Below are 23,296 nucleotides of genomic sequence, written 5' to 3' on the forward strand. Positions count from 1 at the left end.
TGATCCAGAGTGCAACCGTGGCGAGGAAAACAGTACTTGGAGCACTTCGATGAGCGGGAACGCTAACTTCAGCCAAAGGAATGTCCGATCCGTTGGAGGCTTCTTGCTGGGGCACAGACTGGTTCGGATGCTGAACTACGGGATTGGAGGTAGACTTACTTGGATTCGGTGCTTGATGCAACAACGAGTGGTACCGCTCATGGCAATGCCGGCAGGTATGCTTCGAGTCACAATTTCGTGCGATGTGGGAGGATTTGAAGCAATTCCAACAAAGCCGCTTCTGGGAGATGAGTTCTCGACGCTGTCCGACGGCCATTCCTTGGAACCCTTTGATACAGGAGCTCGATGTATGCCTCATACCCAACGTCGTCTGATGTTGCAGCATGCTCTTCCTACGCACGAAGGGTAGCTGAGTCGATCTTATAGGAAAGCATACACAACAGTGGGGTATCCCAGGTTTCCACGGCTTTATTTATTTATTTATTTATTTATTTATTTATTTATTTATTTGGGTTTCAATCAACAGGCTTATGAAGCCCCAATGATTGTTTGCATTAAACTAACAAAATACAATACATTTTAATTATAACAATTAACACTTTGTAGTACAACATTCATCATAAATTTAGCATGAACTAACAATTACAATTACATAGCTTTGTAAACAACTAAAATAACACAATTACAACGATAATCTACTTAGAATGCAGAAACTCAGTTGACATGGCTGAGTGGTCGCCAGCTTTCGTTAGAGCGCTCCTTGAACTCACGGCATCTTACTCCTTTGGGCCAGTTATAAGCTTGAGGTGAGGGTTTCCAACGTTTCGAATTGATGACGAGCTTGTACGAAACAAAATCCAACGAAGACTTTTCCTTCTATGGTGAGACTAAACATTTTAGCGAGACTATGTCATCTTTCCCTAACGTGTTGATTATCATTTCTTTCACTTCGTCATCGGATACATCATTTGCAATGTTTGAAATGAAAAGTAATTTATCAAGTTCCCGGTCGGTAGCTGCACTGGAGAACATTTTCGGTGACACGACAGACGAAGTTTGTACTCGCGAGCTCTCTGCTACAGGATGATCGCTTTCATCGGTCTGCTCAACTGTAGACGGTGGCGTGCGAGGCGACGTGTCAAAAGATTCGATTCGTTGCACGATTGTATTCATCAATATTTGCATTTTTTTTTCATCTCATGATTGATACATTCCAGTTCATATTTATCCGGCTTCTCGTGATCCTGCATGTGTATGCGCGAGCATCTGGATTCGAACTCGTTACGGCATCTGGCTTCACCCAGTTTTCCCAACGCCTTGACGTGGCGTTGAAACTCATCAACGAGGTTGTGGAGATCCTGTGCTGATTCTTTCCGGACTGGTGGGAGGTCGTGCAAGGTCCGGTACAGCTGCTTCTTCAGAAAGGGCTTGTTATCGTAGCGCTTGAGGAGGGCCTCCCAGGTGGTGACGTAATTGGCTACCACAATGTCCACCGTTTCGAAGGGTTTTCGCGCATCACCTTTTAAAGACTGGAGCAAGAATTGCAGCTTGGCAACCAGCGGAATATCATGTGCACCGTGCACCATGGACTTGAAGGTATCACGAAATCCCAGCCACCGAGAATAATCGCCGTCAAACTTTGGCAAATCTATCTTCGGCAGCCGCAAATGAAAGCTGGTTGACGGTGGTGGAGCAGTACCTGGAGCGTTGATCGGGGCGTTCAGGTCGGCCACTCTCCTATTCAGCAACCAGCCTTTGGTAGCACAAAATCGCGATTCGAACTCCCTGCGTTCTTGGAGGTGTTTCACTAACGGGGCGTCTCCGCTGTCGAGCTTTTCGAGGTCCGCCTGGACCTTCACGTGATCGCGAAACAATTGGTCTAGTAGGTCCAACCACACGGCCACTTGCTGAAAATCACGGTCCTCTTCGTAATTCTCGACGAACGCCTCGACCGTTTCGAGTGACGACACTAACGAACGCCGCGCCACTAGCTTTTCTTTAAGCTTTTTGTCCTTTAACTTCTTGGTGGCCATCTCGCGACGAAGTCACTATCCGAGCGACTACACTAACGGTTTGCACACGCGACGACACGTGGGTGCAACGGCACGTGCGAGCTCCTTCCCGATCGCGAACACGGAAAACTGTCGAAAGCTCTTTCGAAATTGCACTCGGGCCACCAAGGAAAGTTTGAGCACCACTGTTCGCAAATAGCACTAAATGCACTCTATCGGTTTTGCGGCTACCGATTTTCTTCGAGCACAAGAATCACCCAGGGAATGATGGAAGCTTTGTCTCCAACAACACTTCTATCGAGAACTTTCACTTCTCACTCGGCTTGGGTACGCCAGCGTGGTGTCACTTCAGTTCGCTGAACCCTTACAATCACGTACCGAAATAGGACAATGAGGCACAATCGATTGTTTCGAGCCTCGAACAATTCACACTCTGCCCGCGTGGCTTGGCTTGGGGGAGCGCGCGCAAAATGACTATCGTCCACTTTCACACCGCGCTGGAATCTTCGTGCCTCGTGTGACCACAAACTACATTCCTGGTCCCCGGAATGTCCTGTACATCCGGCTCGAAGGACCAATGTTCGTGCTGTTGCACAATTGCCGGCCGTGTACAGGCTTTCTTAACGGCTTACGGCCTCGAGGGACCAAAACATACCACACTTGCACTGAGGGGGGGCTAGCTGAGATCGTATCAGCTAGGGAAAAAATGCACCAAACCCAATCGCCTTGCCTAGCACTTGGGACCGCGATCGTCATCCACGAATTGCTCCGCTTTCGTCGTAAAGCGCTGAGCTAATTCACTACCGTAAACTGGCTTTTTGATCTTTCGCAGTAAAGGGCAATTAAGGCACAACTTTACTCCACGACCGATCACTGCGCGCTATAATCCTTCTAATTTGGCACTTCGAAGGCAATCACTCCCGGGAAGACACACAAACTGGTCGAGTAGAGAAAGACACGGGGTACGGGTTTCGGATCGCGTATGGAAACTCGTCTGGTTGCGACGGCAGAGTATATTGAACTGATTCGTGTTTCGTTAGTCTATCTTGATCTTTCTCTGTTTTGTGTTCTGTGTGCATGTATGTGATAACAATTTTACGATCATCAACGATCGATGGTATTTGCATGTCTTGTTCAGTATATAAGCCATTAGAACATATTCAATTTGCCTAGGGCAAGATACAGATAGTGGACTGTAATTTATTTTTAGTTGTATGACGAATTCAAATTTTATTTAGAATAACAAATTCTAATTTTAAGTAGACTAATCAATTTAAGCTAAGTAGGAATTCAAATTTCTAGGCAATTATTTAATTCAGTAACAATGAGTGTTGGACGAACTCTTCGCTACACGGCAAGCTCGCGCTCGGTGCTGTTGAGGATTTGCGTTGTGATTTCTGAATTTTATTTTCACTCCTCAGAAAATCGCCGAAATCGCTTGTTCATTTTCTCGCGAGGGAGTTTCTGTCAAGCCTGCATAAAAGTAATCAAACCCAGGAATGCGACACATCAAATCGCGATTAACCTGATGAACGGTTAACAATCCACTAACCCGCGAGCGGTAATGGCGGCGGCGGGCACAATTAACCGATTCGAATTTTGACGTTTCTTGGGGATCGCAATCGGTTGGCGCCACTAAACGGTGGGTGAAGGGGTGAGGAGGAGAATGAAATTGTTTGACTTTCCCCCATGAAACGTCAAAATCTGAACCGGTTGGATATGCCCGCCGCCGCCATTACCGCTCGCGGATAAGTGCACTTACCCAATGGATATCATAGGATCACATATCATTTGTGGCTACCGGTAGTGTTTCGGAACCGGTTCCGGTGGTTCTGCCGGAAGTGGTGAAATATAACAGCGAACCAAACTCATCTATGCACCACTACCCAACTTGGTTTGTTGCGAAAATGCTAAAATACAGAACTGATCGACACTACAACAGCCTACAAGAAAGGGAGGAGAAAAAGGAGACCAAGTACGTGTCAACGCCGTATATCCCGGGTCTAAGCGAGAAGTTGTCAAAGCTTCTCAACAAACACGGCATAAGTTTGGCATACCAGACCCGAGACAAAATAAAAAACACGGTCTTCAGCCGGCTAAAGGATCCCATCCCGAAACAAAAAACGAAAAATGTTGTGTATGCCGTCCCTTGCGGCACAAATGACGGAAAGGTCTACGTGGGACAAACCGGAAGAATGCTCGAAACCAGAATCGACGAACACAGGACGAACATAAGGAAAAAGGAAGCCAAGACGGGATTGACGCAACACCATATCGACGAAGGACACAATTTCAATTTCAACAAAACGGAGATTTTGGAAAAAATCGAAAACCAGGAGAGCAGAACGATAGCAGAGGCCTTCCACATCAAGCTGCTAGGCGAAGCACGAACAGTGAACATGCAGCGCGAATGTGGAGGGATCGACTCGGCTTACAACGACCTAGTGTGCAAACTTCGGAGCCGAACCACACGCACACACCAACAACAAACGAACGACCCCGAAAACGATCAACACGAAATAGCAGAACACAACACATAGCAGCGAAAGGGGGGTTAGTATTGCAACCACACTGGTGGTGATCGATTGATGCAGTAAATGTGGGTATCAAAGAAAATTGTGAATGTGAAAAATGTTTGTAAAAATACTAATGAAACCGCAATAAATTTTACAGATCTGATGATGGCTGAAGTTGAGTAGGCCGAAACGTTATGTATAATCGAGTTTTAGTGTGTGTTTTCACCGAAAATAATCAACAATCGTAATATATAACATTCGACGGTGACATAAACTCCACATAGATTGTTAGATGGGCTTTCCATCCTTCTCTTTCTTGTGTTTGTTTAGGAGAGTGAGCAAGAAAAAAAGCTAGATTCGCCAATGGCTATGCCATGTACTCAAATTTGGCTTCCCGCGCAGAACACTCAGAAATAAATATGCTACGGAAACGGCTAAGCAGTCTCGAGGAAATCAAACGATACTATTTGATTTTACCCAACGTTTCGACCACTTTTTTGGTCTTCTTCAGGGGTTAATCGCTATTATCGTTTTCGTCTGCAGAAAATTTGACGAAAACGATAATAGCGATTAACCACTGAAGAAGACCAAAAAGTGGTCGAAACGTTGGGTAAAATCAAATAGTATCGTTTGATTTCCTCGAGACTGCTTAGCCGTTTCCGTAGCATAACTATCCCATCCCATTCAGTCGAACCCTCCCAATCCACTCAGAAATAAAAGAAGTCATTAATGCGTATTTTTCATGCAAAATGAAGGTTCGACTAGGTTCATGCATTGAGTTACTAAACAGCGAATAGTTACTGACAACTAAATCTTATTTAATTCAACAATGCATACTTTTCAGTATTTTTTTTACTATTTTTGTAAAATTGACAGGTGATTCAATTGCCTGTTTTTGCCTTTCTCGTACACCAAAGTGTACTGAAAGGCAATATGTTCACTCAAATATCGAATTTTCGGTAGAAGGCTCGGAGGATCAAGTCACATATACCAATCAACTCAGTTCGACGAATTGAGATAATGTCTGTATGTATGTCTGTGTACAAAAAAGTCTCTCACTTTTAAGGCACTTCCCATTGATCATTGATTTCACGGATTATAGCACAAATCGAACCGGAATTGGCTTCTTTAGCGGTGTTGAGATAATTCCATATTCAGAATCTGCATGCAAAACTGAGCCGAAATCCAAGTTTTCATGAATTTTGGTGCCCGGGAACCTATTTAAAAATCAATTTGAAGTTTGTATGGGAGCGATTTGTCGAATCACCCCTCGTCGCATTTTGTACTAGGCGGAGCTGTCAAGCAGTTGGCCAGCTGTCAAAAGGTGATTTCGAAAAATCTCTTCGAAAGCGATTTTAGGTACCAAAATGAAGTTCTAAAAATCTGAAAAAAATCATGGTGGTTCAGAAAAAGGTGCTCTTTTGTATAAAATCAAAAAATCAATACATTTTTCTTAATTTAAAAACCCAATTTTACCGCATCGTTTGCTATTGAAAATGGTTCGGATCGGTCAAGGCGTTCCGGAGTTATGGCCATTTTAGTGATACGGACCAGCAACGGTGGAACTGGTCATATATAAAACTGAACCAAGCCCCATCATGCGACACATCAAGCTGTGCCGATTTTTGTAACCTTTAGCAAAGTTGACAAATTTTGTGCGGAAATTAATACTGGAGACCAGAAAATCCCCAATACCGGCCCAATATTCAAGATGGCGACCAGAATATCCAATATGGCGGTCTAAAATCCAAGATGGCGGTTGAAAATGTTGGTCCTAAAACCAATATTATATTTGGTATGAGGAAGATGACCAGAACTCAAAAATGGCCACCAGAATATCCAAGATGGCGGCCAAATATCCAAGATGGCGGCTCCACCCAACTAACAATCACTCATTTTACAAGCACCTTTACGACGAATTGATTCAGCATGATGCTGAATAACACTTGGATAATTTTCAGGCACAACATTTGTTCGGGTTTAGTTCACACAAATTTGGAGAAACTATAAAGCATAGTGTTGTGTATCAACTGAACTGTTTGTTGTTAAATCGTTTTACAGCTATATAGTAAAGCTGTTATTCAGCTTTAGCAAAAATGATTAAAAATTATAAAAGTGCAAATTTTACAATTTCCACAAGAATTTATGATTGAAACTTAATGCTGTGAACAAATATTGTGAAATAATAACTATTCATAAATTTACCTAAATCCAGATTTGAACTCGAGATCCGTCGATTGCCAGCCTATCTGTGCCATCCTAGAGATGATGAATTGCAGCGCTCAAATCAAAACATAAACTTCCCGTGGTTTAACAATGATCAGACTTCGACTCCTATTCAGCAGTGGTGAATTAGCACAACATTATGGTTAATGACTGAACAACAGATTAATTCAGCTATTGTTCAGTAAAACACGTGTTTTTCATCATGTACTCTGAGTCGAAGTATGATAAAACGAAAGCGCTTATTTGACTAGTGAAAAACACATTATACAGATATATCACCCGTTGCAAGAAAATAGAGAGCGAAAAAGGTGCAAAATCGCTAATAGACCTCCGCTGGTATGTTTAATCGTTATGGTGTATTCTACAATAAGTGCGCGAATTGGCCAAGGAATACTGCGCCGAAAACACCAAAATGATTTCTCCTACAGGCGGAGGTGTATGGGCGCTTGCGCGTACAAATTTTCGCGCAACGCATAATATGTGCTAATTTTTATATGAACTTAACAAAAGCAGAAAAAAGTCTTGTTAAACTATGTTGTAAACGAATTAGGGTAAGTGTTCCAATTATGGTTATAGTACCAATCATTCGCCATAGTTGATTTTCACCCTTTAACGGCGTAAACCAGCAAGAAAAAAATTGTGAACAACAGATCACGTTCACAAAAGATGGTTGCACTCATTTAAATTCCACATTTTTCTCGAATTATGGTAGAAATAAATCATTTTCCTTAAAATTTCGGCTTCCTTGCACCCTTTTTCGCCATAGTGTACCAGTTATGGCTAATCCCATAAGGAATGCATGCAAATAGTGCGAAAAGGAACCGAAGTTAAAAAATGTAACCATAATTGGTACAGGGTTCCTATCATTGGCACACGCTGTAATAAATACTAAAAGTAGTTTTGGCTCCGATTCTTCATTTTTCCTGTAAAGTGTGGAAACTTAGCTATCTTTTAACATATTGATGACATTCGTAGATCTTCTCGTTATTTTTGTACAAATGGTTTTCCTTAGATAGTGCCATAATTGGTACATCCACCCTACTGCGAGTCGAATAAAAATCTTATCAAGCGTTTGAAAAGTTTGAAAAGTGTTTTAAATTATCATTGTTATTACCAACTAGCTGTCCCGGCAAACTTTGTCTTGCCAAGCTGTGCTGGTTTGTCAACTGTAGGGCTCAGAACAGCACCGCACTCTTAGATTGGTTTCATTTCAATCGGGTTGGTTTTCTTCCCAGGTCATAAAAGTCAGGATTTTGTAAATTTTCTTACTTTTTTAGTTCATTTTTGTAACTTTTTTTACATATAAACACAGTCACCATGAATACGAATCTAATCATGCAAGGATCATCTTGATCGGTTCAGCCATTCGTAAGTTTTGTTGCCTCAAAGGGACTTCAAACTCATTTTTATATATATAGATAAAAAAAATTGAACATTGGCTACTTTTTCAATTGAAATAGCATTTGTACAGTAATGTGTACAGCATACCCAAGCAACACGACTTGTTTCAAAGCCAGTACTAGCAACATCAGTGCAATTTATTCACTGTTCTTATTAAGGACAGCACAACACAATTGCTTCTTCTTTGAAACGCAAAAAGCGCAAATTTTAAATCGTTATGCAACATGAGCTAGGGGGAATGATAAAAAAATGAAAAAAATATATTCAGACTCGAACCATGGACACCAGGAGTATTAACCACTCACCTTACATACTACACCAGAAGCTCTGTGAAAGATTTGCTGCTCAATGCACCATAAAAGCTACTGAAGTTACGCGTTACTTCATTGTACCGTCTTTGCCACAAGTTAGAAAGCTGTAAAAATGAAAAGACGCGCAAGTTTTCCGCAGCACATTTGGAACCTAATCTGAACAAACAAACCGAAGTAAGATGTTTCATGTGTGTTACATAACACATTTAATGCAAGCTGACTGTATTGCCACTTGTGAGGAATATGTAAGCTCCGCCTCCATAAATCGATGTTGAATACGATGTTATTTGTAATTCCCATGAAACAAAGCTGCTACTTAACGATATTCGGAGTTTAAATGCAACTCAACTGACAAGATGAAAATTGCGTGCGCTTTTATTGCAACTCTTTTATACCAAAGCATAGGAAGCCACATTTTGCATGATGTTGCAGGTGCTGCTTGGGTAATTTTAGTTCAGCTATAATTACTATTATAAAGCAACAATTCAGCATGCATGCTTGTTTGCGGCTGGCGATTGTTAGTTGGGCAAATTCAAGATGGAGTTTTAGGCCCCAAACCATGCAATATGGGTATATTTTGTATGGAAAGATGTGCAATATTAGTATATTTGGTATGGAGAAGATGTCCGTGGTCCAAACGTTGCGACCAGAATATCTAAGATGGTGGCTAAAAATTCAAGATGGCGGCGTTTAAAGAAGTTTTAGGCCCTAAACCATGCAATATGGGTATATTTGGCATGGATAATATTTCCGGAGTCCAGAAATAGCGGTCAGAATATCCAAGACGCCGGTCTAAAATCCAAGATGGCGGCTCCAAATTCAAGTGGTTGTTTAATGGAGTTTATGACCCTAAAACCACCGACTAAACCGACGTGCCACTCGATTCCGAGACTTGACCGAAATAATTACACGGTAAATTCAAATTGCAGTGATCGCTAGTGTCAAATTGAAAGTGACGTTTAGCCCGTCATGACATTTATACAGCCGGCGTCGCGGCGTCTTGATCAAACGCTGTGTAAACAAAAACACGTGATGGCCAGTATTGTCAATCTGTAGCTACGCGTTGCCTCAGAATGGAGCATTACGGCAATTACGGCATACTTAAGAATTTTGGGAAGCAATTAAGGATGTTATATTAAATGTCCCAGCGTGAAAATAAATTCAAACATTGGTGGCTGTTACCGTCTGCACACTATATTCCCATCGAATTGTGCAAGCGTCGCGACGATGATGCTGCTCCTGCTGCCGTTTTAGTGACGCTGACTGGGCTGACTACTATTTCAACTTTTATTTGAAAAAATAAAATCTCCCAGAAGTCAATACTTATATGAATTAGGCCTAATAATAAATTGTGCTTTCGGAAAATTAAGATATGAAATTGTGTTCTGATGTGGCTGCAGTATGATGAAGGCATGACCGACGACGACGGCGACGCCGCGGAATACAAACAAACACTCTACGTTTAATTCAATCAAAGTATGAAATTCTGTAAGATTATTGAGTCTTTTACGCTCCTCAAAAGTTTTGTTTTGAACACAGTTTGTGAATCTATCTTTTCTTAGTTTATCATGAGAAATTTTAGTAATTGTTATGAAATAAACAGCATTATCGAATGTTTGAAAAATTTGTTCATTCCAGCACACCTATGGGTGGCATTATTTAAGAGTGTTCGAAATATTTCGGCCAAAATAGTTCCGAACCAAAATCAACAGATGGCGCTATTTTTCAACGGTTTTTATTTTAAAATTTTGGACGAAAATTTCATGAACCTTGGCACTAGCTGGCATGTCGGTTCGTCGGTGCTAAAACCTTGCAATATGGGTATATTTGGTGTGGGGAAGGTGTCCGGAATACAAAAATAGCGGTCAGAATATCCAAGATGGCGGTCTAGAATCCAAGATGACGACTTTTTAATGTAGTTTTAGGCCTTAAGACCATGCGATATGGGTATATTTGGTATGAGAAAGATGTCGGGAGTAAAAAAATGGAGACCAGAATATCCAAGATGGCGGTCTAAAATCCAAGTACGCGGCTGAATATTCAGGATGGCTGCTATTCAATGGAGTTTTAGGTCCTAAATCAATTAAATATGAGTGCATGTATTTGGTATGGGGAAGATGTCCGGAGTCCAAAAATGGCAGTCAGAATATCCAAGATGGCGGTCTAATATCCAAGATGGCGGTCTAATATTCAAGATGGCGGCTATTTAATGGAGTTTTACGCCCTAAAACCGTGCAATATGGGTATATTTGGTATGAGGAAGATGACCGGTGTTCATAAATACCGGTCAGAATACCAAAAATGGCAGTCTAAAATCCAAAATGGCGGCTCAACATTCAAGATGGCGGTTGTTTAATGGAGTACAAGGTCCTAAACCCATGCAGCATGGGTATACAGTCGGAACTCGCTCGTTGAGCCACAACCTCCACCCAACCAACGAATTCGATTCGCTAGTTGGGTGAAGTGACATCAGCACAAGGGGCGTGCTCATTGTTTTTTTTTTAAATCATGTTTAGTTTGGAAGTGTAAAGTAAAATGTTTCAATTTGTTTTACATTTAGAGCAAAACTGATACGTTTTGCAAGACACATATATGGCCAATGCGAGAAATAATTATTTTCGCCCATTTTTAGCCGGTGAAGTGAAAATATAGATGTTTATGAAACCACCCGGACCAAAATGCAAGCACAAAACTCTTTCATTGATCGACAAAATAAAGATTGCCGATGTTTTGCATTTGTTTCGAAGTTATTTTACATATTGTTTTTTTTTTAAGAAATATAAAATAGAAATTCTTCTCGATTATCAGTAAAGTTTAAGAAACCAAAACTCATTAGCTCGCCCCTCGGAATTACAGAGTGGTTGTCATTTTCGGTTTGACATTGAATTATGACATCCAGGTGCTTTTTAGTTGGCTGACAGCTCAACTAACGGAGCCCCAACTAAAAAGTCACCCAACTATTAAGCCCCCAACCAGCGAGTCATGACTGTATTTGGAATGGGGAAGATGTTTAGAGTCCAAACATGGCGACCAAAATATCCAAGATGGTGGTCTAAAAATCAAGATTGCGATTGTTTAATGGAGTTTAAGGCCCTAAAATCAAGCAATATGGGTATATTTGGTATGGGGAAGATATACGGAGTCCAAAAATGACGACCAAAATATTCAAGATAGCGGTCTAAAATCCAAAATGGCGGCTCCAAATTTAAGATTACGGCTATTTCATGTATTTTTATTCCTGTTCGGGTTTGTCACTACGACCAGTTTTTAGATCTATTGTGACATTACCCGTATCCTTAGTGTAGTGCATGTCGCATTACTCAATTGCCATTGAGGGGCAATAAAGTATCGATTTTGATACAGTTTTTATTTTATTTTCTTAGAAAACAAAACAAGAGTACTCATATTGGCCATGCATCAGAAACCTAGCATCACCCTTAATTTACTGCTAAATTCTCCCCAGTAGGAAGTTTAGGACCCGAGTTTTAACATTAGCAGCAATAATTCCAATAATAATAATAGTAATAAGGATTCTAGTATGTTCCTTGCGTACTAGCACTTTCAATTTGATTTCCTTTGCATTGAGTTTAGCCTCAGATGGTGAGGTTTTCAACTATATGCAAAGTAAAGTTGATTAACTCAGTTTTATTCAAAAACTGAAAGTCACCAAAACACTAGTAGTAAGGACTAAATACTATAATTCCTTGAATTACCAAAAACCGCAATATGGGTATAGTTGATATGGGGAAGATGTCTGGACCCCAAAAATAACGACCAGTATATCCAAGATGGCAGCTCAAAATTCAAGATGACGGCTGTTCAATGGAGTTTTAGGCCCTAAAACCATGCAAAATGGATATATTTGGTATGGGAAAGATGTCCGGAGTCCAAAAATGGCGACCGGAATATTCAAGATGGCGGTCTAAAATCCAAGATATCGGCTCAAAATTCAAGATAGCGGCTTTTTCTCAAGATTTTGAGGCTCAAACATCAAAAGCCATAAAAACGATATGATTTCTGGTGCCATAAAATGGATTTTTGTTAAACATATGAAAGTGCTATACAGTTTCTTACCGATTTTGGCAACAATTTCTTACCGATTTTGGCAACTTCCGTTTTTGCCAACGTTTTTTTTTACCGATTTTGGCAACACATTATTGACAACATTTTTTTTTCGCAAAATCATCTTAAACACATGTGTTTAGCTTTACCTAGTAATCCTACATTATAGAGATCTGCGGAGGCGGCCATTGTGAGCCAATCGTGCAGAGAGAACTGTCAAAGTGTGAGCCAAATGAACATGCTTATCGTTCGTAGGAAGGCGTCGTTTGAACGGTATTGCAATCGGAACTAAATAAATCAAAATTATTTATTTTTAATATCAAGATATTGGCGGCATATGTATGTTTAGTAAAAAGATAAAAAAAATATTAATTCTGCTAAGGGCCCATATAGCCGAGGCGGTAAACGCACGGGTATTCAGCATGACCATGCTGAGGGTGACGGGTTCGATTCCCGGTCGGTCCAGGATCTTTTCGTAAAGGAAATTTCCTTGACTTCCTTGGGCATAGAGTATCTTCGTGCCTGCCATACGATATACACATGCAAAATGGTCATTGGCAGAGGAAGCTCTCAGTTAATAACTGTGGAAGTGCTCATAGAACACTAAGCTGAGAAGCAGGCTTTGTCCCAGTGAGGACGTTACGCCAAGAAGAAGAAGAAGAAGAATTCTGCTTTCAAAAGCTCATGCTTATGACGACACTTTTGTTGCTGAACTTGTCGAAAAAACTTCCATTGCTGCTTCTTGCTTCACTTCTGCCGATATGATTAGCGTAACACTTTTGCAATGAATTTCAGATTTCTTCGATTGCTCCGCTATTTCAACAAAATTTTGAAAAAAAAAAATTCTACCATTATTAGAAAATGTAAACAAAACAACTTGAACCACAACGAAGTCACGCACAAAGTTTGAACATCTAGCTTTGTAGCAAGTGTTGGCAGCTGTTGTAAACAAAACAAACAGCGTTGCCGAATCGACGTATGTAACTTCCGCTCATCTCTATGTAGAGGATTTCTAGCTTTACCTCTATTAACCGTAGTGTGGCCAGCAAAAAAAAACACCTGTAGAAGGCCGGCAGGGTACCCGGGTACCCACGAAATGGAAATGATCATATCTCAGCGATTTTTCCACCGATTTTAAAAGTTTTTGCCTCATTCAACTCAGAAACTCATTATCTATCGAGATCGTATTTGGTTGGACCGGTCCGATCACCATGGGTACCGGAAAATCCGGATTTACGGATCCATGTATTTATACAATACAATATACGGGATTTTCGGTAGGTTAGTAGCAATTTCGGTACCAAGCATCGTAAAATTGCTTTGGCATATTGTATCTGACTGGCCTGGAATCATAAAACGTGTTGACTTTGATACTGTGATTTCGGAACACGCTTCTCGTGGGGCCATGGTTGACCATAAACACTTTAAGATATCCTAGCCTTAACAAAAGTTTTCAATTACGACAATTCTTTAACTCATGATGTAATTTATGAACGTCACCTAAGGGGAGCGTTTTGTAACTTGTGAACAGTCCATACTGATAATATAAGTCAAAATAACGCATAAAAGGTGTAAAATCACTTACTTTTTTTACCGATTTTGGCAACACTCCATTTTGGCAACATACAATTTACCTCGTATTGCCAAAATCGGTAAGAAACTGTATTCATCGACATGTCACTTGAGTTTTGTTGAAATGGGTTTTCGAAGGCATGAGAAAGGCGCCAGCACCGCTAGGTGGATTAACTAGGGTTTTATGCATAATAATGACTAATTCTAAGTAACTGTCAGACCACAGACAAACAAACGTAACACTCTTCAAAACGACTTGGCACATGCATATAACGATCAATTCAAATTTCATTTGATTTACGCGATCTTTCCACCAGATGAGCTAGTGTTCGATCGCTATGACGTTTGCCAGTGTACACGTTGCTGAATGATGCAAACGAAAATTACAGGCGCTTTGTTTAGTACACGCAACCGAAGATTGGCAGATTCTAATACAATGCGGTTTGAAACATATACAAATATTGTATTAAGGCTTTGCAAATACAAAAATTGGTAGGTGGCAGTATACCAAAAATTGTATTGGCTTCCTAGAATCTGGAAAAGGAAAATTTCGCATGTGTGCGTGTTCTCTGTCGCATTGGTTTCTCTTTATTTGTTCTATTTTTAGACTGGTCATGGCAGCAGCGGCGGCATCAATTACCAAAACATGTTTAAAAAGAAATACGGCCGGCGGCGGGAATCGAACTGATTCACTATAATGGTGATTCACAGTATTATGTTTCCAGTTCAAAACCGAATTAGCGACATTTTTTCTTTGACTTCCGCTGCTTTTGCCTTGCGTTAAACACAATGTCGGAAGTGGGGCGCTGTATTGTACACCTGGTGCTCTATACAGCGCCCCACTTCCGACATTGTGTTTAACGCAAGGCAAAAGCAGCGGAAGTCAAAGAAAAAATGTCGCTAATTCGGTTTTGAACTGGAAACATAATACCCTGCGCTCTAACCAGCACGGCTACAACTGCACATGGATAGACGAGAGGCTGAAGGCCATCATTAACAACACAAACGTGGCTTGGTGATGGAAGTGATACAGCCACCACACTGCACAATGGGCCCAGAGCCGTATTTACGAAGACAAAACTGTTTAAGTTTTTAGACACATATTGTGTTTTGGAAAGTTTCTTTTTAATTGTTGATCCTTTTCCCCGTCAAAAATCTGGGTAAACTGATTCAAAAATCTGCTTTCTAATAATTTTATTTACGATTCCATGATGGATGGTGATGGATCGTTTAATTGGAAATTCCACCAATAAGCTGCGCCAGAGATCAAGCAAATTTTAAATTTCATATATCTCAGGACTCTCACCACTTAGAAAGATGGTGTCTTCGGCAATGTTATTCAGTTAGTCAAGAGCTTACAGTTAATGGACCACTTGATTCGAAATTTCGTCACTAAGTGGCACTAGTTACACATTTGCAAAATCATTCAAATGATTGATTTTTTTCGTGAAGTAATCAACAAGCTGTAAATTTTGTTTTCTTTGAACGTGTCTAAGTCATGTCAAAGGTTTTTCAAAGAGCTATGTATTAGTCATAATTGTGCGACATTTCATTTCATTCGGTTCACTTAATCCAGAGATATAGCAATTTTACGAAGAACACTCAAACATGAAACATTTTACTAGAGTTGCTCCAACTTTATGTAAAGTTATCCAATTGAGTCCAAATTTGTACCGTTTATAGCTAACTAGTTGTGCAACTGGCAGGTAAAATTTGAGAATATTAAGTTTACCTTAGAAAATATTACAGCTTGCTGAATATATTCAATATATTAAATAAAAGTTGTATGCTTCAATTAATTTGCAACTAGCGCCGCCTACTGGCAGAACCTTGAACCAATCAGCTAATCAACTGAGAGGCCTTAACCAAGCTAACAACATCACCGAAGACATCAACTTTCGAAGTGATCAGAGTCCTGAGATATATGGAACATAAGATTTGTATGCTCACTAGCGCCGCCTTGTGGTGGAATTTTGAAACGAACGGTCCATCATTTGTTAGTTCTTGACCAGGCAAATAATATCGCCGAAGTCACCAACTCTCCCAGTAATTAGTATCATGAGCTATTTGGTATAAACATTTCATCAGTGTTACGTCTGTTTGTCTCTGGCATGACAGATATCACAGACAGCAAGACGTAGCACTTGCAAAATTTCCATACCGTATATCTTAGCACCATGAATATTCGGTGTATTTGGCAAAGTTGTTAGGTCAGCCAAGGTCTTACTTTTGATGGGCCGTTTGATTCAAAATTCCACCACAAGGTAGCGCTGACGATAAATCAATTTTTATACATATTCCATATATTTCAGGACTCTGATCACTTAGAAAGTTGGTTTCTTCGGCAATGTTGTTTGGTTTATTAAGGCCTTTCAGTTGATTAGTTGATTGGTTCAAGATTCTGCCAGTAGACGGCACTAGTTGCAAATTAGTAGAAGCATGCAACTTTTACTTATTATCTCGAAAATATTCAGCAAGCTGTAAGTTTTTATAAAGTGTAGGGAAAATTCTCAAATTTTATCTGCTAATTGCACAGCTAATTAGCTATGAATGATACAAATTGGAGCCTGATTGGATAGTTTTACATGAAGTTAGAGCATCTCTAGTAAAATGTTTCATATTTGAGTGTTCTTCGTTAAACTGATATATCTCATGATTAAGTGAACCGAATGAAATGAAATTTTGCACATTTATGACTAATATATAGCTCATTGAAAAACCATTGACTTGACTTAAAAACGTTCAAAGAAAACACAATTACAGCTTTTTGATTACTTTACGAAAACAATCGTTCATTTGCATAATTTTGGAAATGTGTAACTAGCGCTTCCTAGTGGCGAAATTTCGAAACAAGTGGACCATTAACTGTACGCCTTTGACCTACCAAACAACATTGTCGAAGACACCAACTTTGTAAGTGACCAGAGTTCTGAAATAAATGAAATTTAAAATTTGCTTGATCTCTAGCGCCGCCTAGTGGTATATACAAAAGCATTCCAAGTTTTATAAATTGCCTAAAACATTTTTAGCAAGTTGTTACCTTTTATAAAGTACACCAAAACTATCCAAATTTTAATTACTTGTTCCTCAACGTGTTAGATATAATTGGTGCAAATTTGGTCTTGATTGATTAACTCTACACGAAATTTGAGCCCTTCTAGTAGAATACCTATTATTTGACTTCCGTTCATCAAATTACTGTACCTTAGCATTAAGCGAACCGAATTAAATTTAATTTTGAAAATTTATGATTAATTTATTGGTCTTCATTTACAGTTGGACTCGACTAAAGTATGTCCAAAGGGAAAAGAAGTTGCAACTTATTGAATACTTTTCAAACAGTTGTAATCATTTGAATGTTTTTTTTTGCAAATTTTGCTACAACTTTGTAGAACATTTTGAAATTGTATAGAGAATAATTAATCAGCAGATTTTTCCATAAGCCACACTCGAGTGACCGTACTCATTTCACAATAATACAAAAAAAATGACAGAACTTGGCAGAAACATTTTTGTCTTTGTAAATACGACTCTAAACCCATTGTGCACTGAAAAGCCCGCATCCGGCAGTGTGCTGTTTACTAGTGGAAAATTCCTAGTAGACAATAGGACACGAAGCTCAGCAGCGAAGCGAAAGTTATTTTTAGAAACAACCCGGTTCAACATCTCGGGTTTGAATAGCGGTGTTTGTGTGTAGTGGTATGGAACCTGTGGAACCGTGTAGCGCATCTTAATACAATGAATAGATTATGATTTAACACATTTTCATACATACATTATTTGATAGAAAATGCAAATCTCAATTTTTGGTAGCCTTTCTTGTTTTGCGTGTGGTGTGCGTGTTAGATACACGTGAAATCGAAGTTCATCGTGGCCACAGTGTCGGGCGCGGTTCTACCAACAAGTGGCAGTGTGCTCATGAAAAAGACACCGGGCAAAAGTTTCTGAGGAATTTCCTTCAAGAGTTACGTCTGTTTGTCTGTGGTCAGACACTTTTAATAACTTCTATTATCATCTACATAAATCTAAATTGTTTATTATGCATTCACAAATGATATAATACATAATTCTATGTGAATACTTTAGCATGCGCTCCGTTAAGTTCATATAGTTGAGATTGTTCCTGCGTGAAGTTCGGACTTCATCACGCAGCATGTTGCGTACTGCACCAAGGTTACAACCCTGCATATAATAATAAGATTTAAAAGATTCATGTTCAACGATGATGAAAATAGTTGGGTCATTCCGCGCCAAGTGACCGACCGCTTGCAATCGACCATCACGGATTTGAACCAAATTTGCTGAAACATTTCTTAAGATGGAAAAGAAAAAATCCAAATTTTAGTGCCAATCGGATCACCCCTCGGCCCGTGGCAGCACCCCTCGTTTTGGCCGATTTGAAAATTATCCTCTCTTTCTTTAATTTTTATCATTGAAACGATTGCACATACACATTTCCGACCTTCGGCTTTTTTGAAGGAAATCGTTCAGGAAATCCAGAAAAAAAATATTATTATTTTTTATACAGTGTTGCCAGATATTTTTTTTTAATTTTAAAACTCAAAATCGATTTTTCTCAAAATACGTATATTTTGATTTTAAAAATGTTGATTCCATCGTGTTTATCAGACGTTTTTCGATCGAAAAAGCTCCCCAAAGTAATTTGTAATAAGTAGTCGAAAAAACTCCCCAAAGTAATTTGCGCCGTTCCATTAAAAAAAAAACTCTTTTTTTCATATAAAATATCATAAAAAATCAGGTGCAGTTTATAAATTTCGTAAGAAAACATTGATCGATGCCATGTAAAAAAAAATGTGATGATTTGAACAATATCAAGTATAAAAAGATTAAAAAATGTGTCAGTGTTGCCAGTTTGCTTTTTTTCAGTGAAGAGAATTGTCAGACAAAAGAGGCACAAAACAAACAACAAAGAAGACGCGGCGATTACTCGTTATCCCAACTGGTAACAGATAATGACATGATCTCGAAAATTTTTGTTCTGTTATTCTGTTATAATCAACGCACCCCCGGGCCGTGGCCAATCTGCGTTGTTTCGCTGGGCGATACGTCTACCAGTAGACTTGTATCTGCCCTATGCTAAACCGATTAGCATATCAAGTCCTTTTCACTGATGAGTAGGCTCGAATGTCCCGCCCCTCCCTATAACCCATAGGGGGAAATAAGGAGTTTCCAGTTTCAAGCAGGGAATGAAATTATCGATCACGATCGCGATAGTAGAAAACTCTCCCACACGCATTATCGGCGAAAAAAGACGTGCGATAAATTCAGACCCGGGTTTCTCCCGAGAATGTGTTTTCGCTCGTTCCGCAGCGCCGAGAATCGATTATCATCTGCAACGAAAAGTTGACTGGTTTGCTTTCTGCTCTTTGTTCGCCTTCCCGTAGTCTCGTCGTCACCGGCTGTAGCTTTTATGTATAAAATTTCTATTCTCTCTCGAGCAGCTTGTGTGGTTGAGTGGTTATGGTGCGCGCTCATATACATTTTTGTGGAGGGTCTAGGTTCGAATCCCGTTAGCGGCAAATTTTTGTTATTTGCCTTCTGATAATTATCGCGATAACTTTGCAGGCGATAAAGTTGGATAGCGAAAATGAAAAGAGCGATTTCCAGTTTTCGGCTATCTTTGATCGGGGACAAACAGTAACGACCGATAAACATTTCTCACAGGAAAAGTAAAAACAGAAAAAATCGGTTGCTCGAAAAACGCCGTTTTTCGTCTCAATTTGCTGATAATTTCACTCCCTGCTCCTAAATCAGTTGTTGTGAACTCCCAGAAGCTACGTTCAAAATTTAAGCAAAATCGGTTGAGCCTAAAGGGGCGCTCAAAACGCTTAAAATTTGTATGGGAAAAGTTGGCCAAATATATGCAGACATTTTAAGTTTTCGAATTTTGCCGCTAGGTGGCGCTGTAAGCGTTCAATAAATAATTCCTTTGGCATTTTTGTAGGTGACTATATACCAAACAACTTTGTCGAAGACCGCAAAGTGATCCAACGTCTGTGAAAAAAGTTATACCCTAGGCATAGTGAGGCAAAGAGTTAAGATTTCATTATTGATATTATTCCTTTACATGTACTGGAAAAATATTTATAATGTTTCACCTCACGTTACCTAGGGTATAACTTTTTTCACAGACGTTGGATCACTTTGCGGTCTTCGACAAAGTTGTTTGGCATATAGTCACCTACAATATTACCAAAGGGTTTCATTATAGAACACTTACAGCGCCACCTAGCGGCAAAATTCGAAAACTTAAAATTTCTGCAAACATTTGGCCAAGTTTTCCCATACAAACTTTAAGCGTTTTGAGCGCCCCCTTAGGCTCAACCGATTTTGCTCAAAATTTGAACGTAGCTTCTGGGAGTCCAAAACAACTAATTTAGGAGGAAGACTTGGTATTTTTCGAAATTTTTGTTTTTCATATAAGTGTGGGCCACCTTAATCGACAGCCTATGGAAAGTTGAAAAAAAATCCGCTCTACTGTTATTTTTTTCCTTCACGTTTTCGAACTCAGGGCATGGATAACGTGCTTCTGAAGTCAGCGTTCTGAGTTCAAAAATGCTGTAAACTAGTGTAATCCACTGTAAACAGGATGAGCCGCAATGCATCGTAGTGGGAATCACTGTTAACGCGCACAAAAGTGAGTTCGATAAAGAAAGACCAAAATCACTGACTATCTGCACTGGGACGTAAACATCTGCACATCACAGAGCATGTTTCATCGCTTCTGCCACTCCTAATCCACGCACTTGAGCAAAACACAAACACTCGCAATTCGTCTCCCATATCTCTCCCACAACAATTTGCCGGAAATTTTCACAAACCTTTTCTTCCCCGCAATTCCATTTAAATTAGGGTATCGCGCCACTTGGGCTTCTATATTCGTCTGTTTTCCACTATAACTCAGTCAATTTTGAACCAATTGACTTGAAATGTTGTACACGGGTAGATACTATACCTATCTCACCACATTCCAAAAGTTGTGTCAATTGGTTCAAATTTAACTGAGTTATAGCGGAAAACAGACGAATATAAGAAGCCACCGCCTAAGTGGCGCGATTCCCTATTTCACCAGCAACGTTTAATTTTTTTATGCACGCAAAATCAATAAATAATCAGGAGATGAAAGTTTACCCACAAAACAACAAAAAAATTATCCTTGAAGCCAAATGTAGAGTCGGAGGGTGGCTTTCGGATGCTTTACAGAGAGAGACGTGTACACGCGAATTTGATCTGAATAGAACTGACTTCTTTATATACATATGAATCGACTACGAGTAGGTGACAGCATGCACTCTAAGATTCATCCACACAATATTCATAATAATTGTAGTGTGGACACTACACTACTCACGATTTTGACAAATTTTCAACTAATTACAACTGAGCAAGAACAAAATAAAAGAATGCATTGTAGTTTGAGGCTTGCTCCTTGAGATTTGTGTTCCTGAAGTTCTTCCTAATGAACTTTTGAAGCGGGATTGCAGGATCAACATCAAATAATCTAGTACCCCACACCTGAGGGATGCGAATAGAATCAAAACGGTTGTCAAAATATCTCCATGCACCGCTGTCAAAATATCTCCGTCGAGCTGTCACAGCTCCAACAGCTACTGTTCTAATGCGATTCCACCCGTCAGAAACGTATTGCAACAATATTTTTCTGAACAAGTCAAACACGACATGACAAAGTGCTCTGGGTCACGTGGAAAGCAAGGCAAATAATAAAAACTGTTATTGTATTGCATTGTAGTTTATTTTGAAACGACGAAACATTTAAATGTCCACCGCAAATTAGAAATGGATAAACTTTGAACAAGAGAAAAAATATTTTGGAGTCATGGGGAGATTAATCATGTTTACTATTTTCAAATAGCGTCGCGACGGCGTGTTTGACAATGAGCCATTTTACGAAGTGACAACAATGTTGATGATGATATTGGTTTTCACGGGTTATTGGACACTACCTCCTGTCAAAATTCATTCATAAAATCGGCTCGTTAAATAGACTATTGCACCGACGGTGGCGGTGGCATGAAAATTAAACACTCGTACGTGTTTTCAAACCGAGCGTCAAAAGTGTGTTGGTGTGCGTTAGTTAGCTTGAAAAATAAAACCGTTCCTATTCGCAGCCCCCAGCCCCACACCAATTTGATCAACGTGAGAGCAAACCACGTCACATGTTTAAAATTGATGTTTACTTAGGTAACTAGCCTGTCTTGTAAAATTGTATGCCGTGGATGTATTGATTTTTTTCTTGTTGGGACTAAACTCACTAATACTATGTACATGTGCATGTTTTAAATCAAACTCACAGAGGGTAACCTCCTATGTTAATTCTCATCTTTCCAGATCATGACGCAAATGATTCCTTATCCCCCACCCACACAAGTGAATCTAGATTCACACCGGAACAGTCTGTGGACAGCAATAAAAACTACACCTTAGATAGTTGCCAAAGTAGTGCCAACAACCTATGTACCATATGTAGTGATAGAGCCACAGGCAAACATTATGGGGCAGCATCTTGTGATGGCTGTAAAGGTTTTTTTCGGCGCAGCGTACGGAAAAACCATTCATATACATGCAGGTATTTATGAGTCTAGAAGGTATCGATTTGGTTTTGCATTGTTTCTTGCTTTCAGATTTTCCCGCAATTGTGTGGTGGATAAAGACAAACGCAATCAATGTAGATATTGTAGGCTAAGGAAGTGCTTCAAGGCTGGTATGAAAAAAGAAGGTATGTGAAATGTTTCCTTAGAGTTACAGCAAAAATGGGCGCAACGCTTCAAATGGTATGCATCGCGCTACTAAATAAACAGATGTCACATCTATCATCTCCTCCTCTTCCTCTTCTTGGCGTAACATCCTCACTGGGACAAGGCCTGCTTCTCAGCTTAGTGTTCTATGAGCACTTCCACAGTTTTTAACTGAGAGCTTCCTCTGCCAATGACCATTTTGCATGTGTATATCGTGTGGCAGGCACGAAGATACTCTATGCCCAAGGAAAATTTCCTTTACGAAAAGATCCTGGACCGACCGGGAATCGAACCCGTCACCCTCAGCATGGTCATGCTGAATACCCGTGCGTTTACCGCCTCGGCTATATGGGCCCCTATCTATCATCTCTTCATTATTTATTTTGTTTTATTAATTTACTAATAAATTTATTTATTTA

The 23,296-nt window shown here is 39.8% G+C and overlaps 1 protein-coding gene across 7 annotated transcripts in view; it reads left to right on the forward strand.

Annotated features, from left to right (window-relative positions):
* The window catches only part of LOC109403694 (hepatocyte nuclear factor 4-gamma), a 135,198-nt gene that overhangs the window by 69,109 nt on the left and 42,793 nt on the right, over nt 1-23,296 (forward strand). For 6 of the 7 annotated variants that reach the window (XM_029854083.2, XM_062851728.1, XM_062851729.1 and 3 more), the window contains 2 exons: nt 22,471-22,708; nt 22,764-22,858. The exons of the other annotated variant lie outside the window; for it this stretch is intronic. In XM_029854083.2, coding sequence (XP_029709943.2) covers nt 22,471-22,708; nt 22,764-22,858 — 333 coding nt within the window. The remainder of the gene's footprint in view (nt 1-22,470; nt 22,709-22,763; nt 22,859-23,296) is intronic. 7 annotated transcript variants of the gene reach the window in all.

This window comes from Aedes albopictus, chromosome 2 (genome assembly GCF_035046485.1).
Source record: "Aedes albopictus strain Foshan chromosome 2, AalbF5, whole genome shotgun sequence".
Classification (NCBI taxonomy): domain Eukaryota; kingdom Metazoa; phylum Arthropoda; class Insecta; order Diptera; family Culicidae; genus Aedes; species Aedes albopictus.